This window comes from Vipera berus (genome assembly GCF_964194415.1).
Source record: "Vipera berus genome assembly, contig: HAP1_SCAFFOLD_320, whole genome shotgun sequence".
Classification (NCBI taxonomy): domain Eukaryota; kingdom Metazoa; phylum Chordata; class Lepidosauria; order Squamata; family Viperidae; genus Vipera; species Vipera berus.
Genome location: NW_027673446.1, coordinates 24,687 through 32,799, shown reverse-complemented (window position 1 = coordinate 32,799; position 8,113 = coordinate 24,687). Strand labels below are relative to the sequence as shown.

General features: G+C 39.0%; 1 protein-coding gene across 1 annotated transcript; it reads left to right on the top strand.

Annotated features, from left to right (window-relative positions):
* The first annotated feature begins 380 nt into the window (after positions 1-380).
* LOC308679371 (malate dehydrogenase, mitochondrial) lies at positions 381-7,478 on the top strand. The gene is made up of 6 exons (XM_081346980.1): positions 381-510; positions 1,192-1,317; positions 3,494-3,571; positions 4,604-4,703; positions 5,581-5,732; positions 7,154-7,478. The coding sequence occupies exons 1-6, from the start codon at positions 403-405 to the stop codon at positions 7,283-7,285; spliced, it is 696 nt and encodes a 231-aa protein (XP_081203106.1). The 5' UTR covers positions 381-402; the 3' UTR covers positions 7,286-7,478.
* The last annotated feature ends 635 nt before the right edge of the window (positions 7,479-8,113 follow it).

The following is an 8,113-nucleotide window of genomic DNA, read 5'->3' as shown; positions in this document are numbered from 1 at the left end:
CCGTGGACCAGTATTGGGCCACGGCATGTCAGCAACCGGTCTGCACAAACAAGCAAAGCCCCATCTGCGAGATGCAGGTAGCACACAAAACCACGCACTCTCCGGTCCATGGAAAGACCTCTTTCCACGGAACCGGTCCCCAGTGCCCAGAAGGTTGGGGACCTCTGCTGTAAAGTGTTTCTTGCCCATGCAATTCAGATGGCTGTTGGATACCAGAATATCTTGAAGGATATTCTTGAAAGAAAAGAAACAACATTTGGGTGGGGGGAGCAATTCTTGCTGTACACTGCAGGATATAGGGAGTGGGGGCACTGATAGTAAATTATGTTGACCTATCTGTCAAGTATGATCTGGATGGCGTGCATAACACTGTTAACAAATTCTTTATGCTAATATACAGGGATGACTCGTGATGACCTGTTCAATACAAATGCTACCATCGTTGCTAACTTGGCAGGTGCTTGTGCCCAGCACTGCCCTAAAGCCCTTATCTGTATTATTGCAAATCCGGTAAGCGCTTTCCAGCCATGTTCTTTGAGAAATATAATGCAATATGTTGTGGTTGGCTGCAATGGCTTCATATAAGTCACATAAGGAAAATCAGCCACATTGCTGCCATTTTAAGCACATCTCTGTTTTTACTATATCTGTTGGAAACCAAATGGCCTACTGAGCATTAAATAGATTCCTCATGTTTCCAAGACAGCTTTTTACATAGATTTTCATCACCCCCATGTTCATTCAGATTCAGAATAGAATCACAGACTACTAAATTCCCTGCCACAGAAGAGATAACAGCTAATTATTGAAGTGGCTGTTGAGAGGTAACAGAAACTAATGTTAGAACTGTTTATGTAGAACTGTTACTTAGGATATTTGCAAGGAATTCCATATGCCTGTACTGTGCTACTGAAACAGTTGGTGGGGATCTATTCCTTTATATTATTCTTGTGGCTTCTACTTTAAAGGGAAAAGTGTTGGAATTGAATAAAGATGGATCTGATTTTACATATTGTTTTATGTACTCAATATCTTACCTTCAAGATAATATTAAACATATAAACTTGGAAATCTGTTTTAAAACATTTTGGGTGAGAACTGCTTCAAGGGAAACTTAAAATATTAGAAAATTAAGATATATTCTTTTGTTTTTTATTTAAAATTGAGGCAATAAACTACTTTCATTTTCAGGTCAATTCCACCATCCCAATTACTTCTGAGATTTTTAAAAAACATGGTGTATATAATCCTAACAGAATTTTTGGTGTCACAACTCTGGACATTGTGAGAGCAAATACTTTTGTAGCTGAATTGAAGGTATGTTAGTAGAGTCAGGTTGCATTTTTGCAGCAAAGCATTTTCTGTTGAAATGGATTCTTCTTTCTATCCTCCTGTCAACTTCAACAAAATTTATTTTTCTAAGCATGACTATTACAGCATTCTGTAGCTAAAATAAAATTGAAAAATGGAAACTGAGCTTTTTTTCCTTTAGAGCTAATTTATCCCAGTTTATAATAGGGCACAAATTTTCTAATTGACTTGCTATGATGAGGTAAGGAGATGGGTCTTCACTGATACTATAATGCAGGGGTGTCAAATTGCCAGCCTGTGGGCCGGACGCGTCATGAAGAAACCGCGCCCACCCCATTGCTGGCAATTGTGAAAAAGCTCTGATATGTCGTGTGACATCACGTGATGTCATGAGTTTGACATGTCTGCTGTAATGGAATAGCTTGCAGCTGGCTGCTTACATAAAGATTTAGGAGACTATTAACAATTTGGGAACCAATTATTACATTTTGATGTGATCTTCCAGATCTGCTCTAGAGGAATCAGGAATTATCCAGAGCAGCCTAGGCATATATCAATTGTGAGACTATAGTAAATTTCCTCTCATTACTAAGTTTCTTTGTATATTTTCCCATTGATTGGTAGACCAAACAGGCATGGTCAAGGAATGTGATCAACCACCCTGTGAGGTGTGTTAGGCTGAGAGAGAGCAACTGGCCCCAAATCACCTGCTTGTCTTTCATGCTGAATGTAGGAGTAGAACTCAGAATCTTCTGGTTTCTAGCCTGGTGCCTTAACCATTAGACCAAACTTGCATGTGAGCTAAGGCAAAGAATAAACCACTTTTTATTCCTTGATCTTGAGGGGTTATTGATTATGCACAAAAGTTTGTCCCTGTAGCTTCAATAAGGGATTAAATCTTACCATGCTGATAAAACACAAATGCTAGCAGATTCAGCAAGTCAAGGACATAACTTGTTTATACCTTAGTATTCCACCCTGTGAATGGGTGATAAATACCTTGCCAGTTTGGCATTGGTAGGTCAGTGTTCAAGATCCCACCTCGTAATGGAATGATATAGGTCAGGAATCTTTTCAGGTAGTGGATGCCATCTAAAATTATTGCTGATCTCTGATACAAGCTTAATCTTTCAGTTTCTACAGCACTGATGTTATTCCCTGACTAACAAATTGTGAAGGAGGCTGTTCCTCTGGGATCTTTCTTGAAAACTAAAAAGTCTTAGTGAGCAGTAGAAAACTTGTCCTCTCAAAAGCCAAGCTGCGAAGAACTGGTACCTGGTCAACTGTAAACCACATCTGTTCGTTTGTGCAGAACACTATGTTGTCTTCTCACCTTGGCATTAGGTTTGCTAGGATCATAAATAGGCTTCCCATGACATGGTTCTGATTTACTCCTTTTGGTTTGGCTGCATGACAATCATTTCCAGAATTAGTCTGCATTATTAGTCTGCTGTCAGGATGTAAAGAGGAAACGGCCAAAGAACCTTTGTTCTCTAACCACATTTGGACCAACCACATTGGTAACTTGTTGCAGAGATGCCCAGCTATGAAACAGGAGTTCATAGCTCATGGCTAGAATACCTCTAAAATATCTTAAGCAGTTTGCAAATGTGTACTTCTTTCTTTGCATATCATTGCAGCCTGTCCATGTTTTCCAGTAATTCAGAGCAGAGGTGCAAGAAGCATCATCTTGATCTTCAGGAGCCCCACCAGTATTCTATTTGTGTTCCTAAAGCTCCTCAGAGTCAATGGGACCAAAAACGTTAGCTATTTTTGCTGAGTTTGGGAATATTGAAGTTTACAATGAAAAAAAGGGTTAACGTTTCAATTTTACCATTAAACCTCCTGGCTTAAGTGAAGTGCATCTCTCGGCATGACGTGCAAAGCCCTGGTATGGCCCTCGAGGTAACAAGCTGTATGTTTTTAAATTGAGAAAAAATCCAGGTCAGAACACAGTTGCAACTGAGAATCTAAACAGTTATAAGTGTTTGAGCTCTAGTTTCTCTGACAATAAAGTAAAAGGAAGATTTATAAACTATATCTCGTTCTCACATATTTCATTTTCCAAATTTTTCTGTTTTGTGAGGAGTGGGAGGTTTTACTGTTGAATTAAGCACATAATTCACCCATCTTGTTGCAAAACTGAGTTCTAAATATATGCTGAAAGTTGCCATTTTCACAGGGCTTGGATCCAGCTCGTGTCAATGTTCCTGTGATCGGTGGCCATGCAGGGAAAACCATCATCCCACTAATCTCACAGGTGTGTGATAAAATTTCATTTCTCTGAGTAGTTTTGGCTAAAATTCAAAATTCATATCACTATATAGAACGGTATGACCCATGAAAAGAATTTGGAAAGAAACCGATCTCTGCTTTCAACCACTTGTCAAATGCAGCTCTGTGTTCAAACCTATGAAAGTAGCCTAATTTTAAGGTTTGAAGTATAATTATATTTTCAACTCTGGGCCAGCCAACTGAAGCTGTCAAGGTTCTATCCCAGTGCCTGGAAACCGACCAGGTCTGGACAGGGAGGAACCATTTCTGGCTCAATCTTACCAAAATTGAGTGGCTGTGATTGATTGGACCGCCCAGGTCTGAGCTATTCCAGCTTTGAGCTTGAATGGATTTGTACTTCACCATTCAAGGAGGATGCACAATTTGGGGTCCTTCTGGAGTCATAGCTCCTGCTGAATGAGCAGATGGCATCTGTGGCTCAGATGATGTGTCAGTTATAGCCTTTCCTAGATCGGATACCTCTTCAGTCACTTGCCTCGATTACCTCAGGGCTAGACTATTTCTTTGTGCCGTACATGGGGTTGCTCTTGAAGAACTACTGGAAGGTTCATCTGGTCCAGAATCTAACAGTACAGGCAGTCATGAGTATGCCTTCTTATTTTATGGAATACTTCTCTTTTTTGGAAAAAAACTAAATATTGAATCCCTTCCCCCAGGTCTCTGCATCAATGATCAGCTTCCAAGTTGTTTTCATTTAGAATGAATCTGTCAGCTGCTTTCTTCTGGAAAGTTGAGGGAGAATAGTTGAGAAATGGTGGAGTAGAAGATTTGGGCTCCGCGTTCCTTTTCCTGACAGAATCCACTGCTCTTGGAACACACATATGAATGTTGTCTTGAAGGCTGGGTCTAATGCAGCTAATGCAGATCTGATTCTTAATTGATATGTCACTAAGGGATGGAGAAAGAAGCTTCAATTCTGTTGTTGAAAGTTCCAAACCCAATAATATAAGAGTGTGATAGAGATGAGATTAAATCCTGTGTTGCTTCCCTGTTGCAGTGCACACCAAAAGTGGATTTTCCTGAAAATCAGTTGGTGACCCTCGTTGAAAGGATTCAGGAAGCTGGAACTGAAGTTGTCAAAGCAAAAGCAGGCGCAGGTTAGTTTGTGGAATATTTTTCCTCTATCTGGATTGTTTGTGGTAGAGGTGAGTTGTGGTTGTGGTTTTACCCTGGCTGCATTTTTCCCATGCCCATGTTTTAGAGAACTACTTGAGTTTTCAACACAATGGATTGTTTTTTGCTTGTTTATTTGTTGTTGAATTTTTTTTTGTAGAGGGGGATTGGCCAACAAAATTGTGTTTGTCATCTTGGCTGAGAGATAACTTTTTGGCTCCATCCTTTCCTAAACAGTTCTCTAAGATGGATCAGCCTCATTGTCGTCATAATATACAGTGAATTCAGAAAGTATTCAGACCCCCGTCACTTTTGTCAATTTTGTTGTGCTGCAGCCTGATTCTGTAGTTGTTGAAATTTATTTTTTTCTCATTAATCTACACTCAGTACCCCATAATGACAAAGTGAAAATAGAATTTTAGAAATGTCTGTAAATTGATTAAAAAGAAAAAACTGAAATATCACATTAGCATAAGTATTCATACCCTTTACTCAGTACTTCATTGAAGCATCTTTGGCAGCAATTAGAGCCTTAAGTCTTTTGGGATATGCCATGACAAGCTTTGTACACCTGGATTGGGGGAATTTTCTGCTATTCTGCCTTGCAAATCATCTCAAGCTCATTAAGCTGGATGGTGACTGTCGGTGGACAGCCATTTTCAGGTCCCTGCAGAGAAGTTCAGTAGGGTTCAAGTCAGGGCTGGACCACTCTTGAATGGTCTACCTTGGCTCTTAGGCAAACTAATGAGAGTATTATACCATCTAAATGTATTTCACTACTAGATTTATATTGGGAAAAGCTATGGGAAACTCCACAGAAGCGTTTCTTTATCTTTGAATTGTCCACTTTTATTCCAACAGGATCAGCTACATTGTCTATGGCCTATGCTGGTGCCCGGTTTGTCTTCTCAGTCCTAGATGCTGTGAATGGCAAAGAAGGGGTCATTGAATGCGCCTTCGTTCGATCAGAAGAAACAGAATGTTCATACTTTTCAACACCTCTGCTCCTTGGGGTACATAATCTGGGCAGCTCTTAATTTAATTTGCTTTATGTATGATTGTCTTCTAGTGATGTAATTGTTAACCACTTTATGTTTTAGGGGAAAAAAAACTCCCAGTGGTACATAATTAATGAAAGCAGTTTTAGCTGCAAATCAGCACTCAAATAAGTAGCAAAAAAGCAAGACAAGTACATATAGTAATATTAATCAAAAAATAGATTATGCCAGAATGTTTAAATAGGTAACATTAAATAACACGGGAAACATGCCTGTTCCTATTCTGCAGAAATAGATTTTCATAGTATGGGCTGCTGCAGAGCTGTCCTTGCCTGATAATTGTTATTTGCATTTGTTTTAAAAGACACCCCAAAAGTGTTTATTTAATTTCTACCCTGCTTTCCTGCTCCGAAGTGTACTCAGAATAGTTAGCAAAAATACCTTAAAATTGATACTAAAACAAATGAACACTTAAAAGCCTGTCAAAAAAGAGAAATGCAGAGAGTTGGGACTGTCAGTAGTTCCAAAATAGCAAGTTTGATAACCTGAGATCAGTGTAGGAGGAAGCCTTCCTGTGTGACAGGAAGTTGAGCTTCTGACCATGTTAGATCTTGTACAAATTTGAACAGGAGAGATGATGCCTTAGATCTGTGGATTTCAACTAGTATGTATACTATTGGTGGGACGTAGGGATTATCTAATGGGTAAAACAGTCATTAGAATACCAGTCTGTAAATTTACTATGAGTAGTACATGTATTAATGGTGTCTGTAATATGCTTGAAAAAAGTGAACTCTTTGTTTCTGCTGAAGTAGACTCGGGTTATTTAACTGTGACTGATTGGATTTAAGATAACAAGCCCTAAGTTAAGACTAAAGTCCTGGAACAATGGCCAGTAACAAATGATCTTGGTAATGCTTGAAATGATGACCTTTAAAAGTAGGTCCTTTGATGTGCAGAGGTAGTTTTCTGTCAGTCAGGCCCTTGGCTAATCAAGCTTCCAAAGTCCGTGTTAGCACTATTATATTGAAACCAGCACTCTAATTGGTAACCTATGTAGGGTAAGTACATGATGAATTGGAGCTATATTAGCTCTGAGGCAGTTATCCAGTGGGCAAATGTACACAGTGGACAATTAGCCACTTGATAGTGTAAGAATCTAGTAAAATAGTAGTACTAGTGGGACAGCTCAGGCTAGAGAATTACTTAACAGCAGTTCATTTCTAGGCTACTAATGTGCATCATGAACACTAATTTTTATCAAGAGCTTTCTCTTAAATATGGCTCAGCTTATTTGACCCCTTTTGAAACTTGGAAATAGCCCATCTGTGTCTATCTTATGATTTAAAGGAGCTAATGATTTTCCAGTGAAAAATTGTGCTTGTTAATGTCTTACTACAGTGTGCTAATTTTCTATCTTTCTTCCCCTGCTTCAGAAAAATGGCATTGAGAAAAACTTAGGTATTGGCAAGATCACTCCTTTTGAAGAGAAGATGGTAGCTGGGGCTATTGCAGAGCTGAAAGCTTCTATCAAGAAAGGTGAAGATTTTGCCAAGAGCATGAAGTGAAGCATCAATGACGAAAGAGAACTGCTGTCCCCTTAATTTATTTAAGGTGCATCATGTCACTTTAAAGGCTGGAGGCAAAAGTAATAATTTTTGCCTGAAGGCCTGTAATTGACTTGCCCTCTAATTTGTCAATTGGAATTCTGTTCTTCAATTAAAAAAAAATCTTATTTTTTTCCAGGGTATTCCCTGAGTATTTTATGTTTTGGTTATAATTTTTGTGTATGTCTCTGAATTATGGCTAACTTGAAGTGCCTGGCAGAAATTGGAGGGAAGGGACTCAGACAGATGACCATTCAGATAAAATTAGCTAACGCATGTGTTGTTTGTAGGCTGTTGCCTAGATAATTCCAGGTTATAGGAAAATGCGCATGTGGCTGTAAGGAAACATGTCACAAAGTTGAGAATGAATAGTTGAGGACCCAGTGCATCTCATTACTCTCAGCTTATTGTAATCAATCTGTACTGGAATCCTAAGATTCAGATCTTGGAAAAATTTATGATTACAATCCTGAATTTCCTACCGAAATGTTCCTATTGAACCACAATTGAAGTAACATTTGATAAAATTATTTACTCTGGTGCAGGAGTTAGGAAAGATTAATTTTCCCCCCAGGATTGGATCTCCTTGCAGTCTGTCCCTGGGCCATTAGGATTAATTCAAGGGAACCCCATTTAGAAATGACATCAATGCAGGTCCTGTGACGGTCCCACAGATTCCTTGGCTTTGTTTACATTCTACTGAGAATCCTTTCTCTCTTGCCTCTCGGTAATGTATTACAGTTTGAGGGAATGGTAAAAGTTGAGAGAGAAAGAAAATAGTGACTCTAC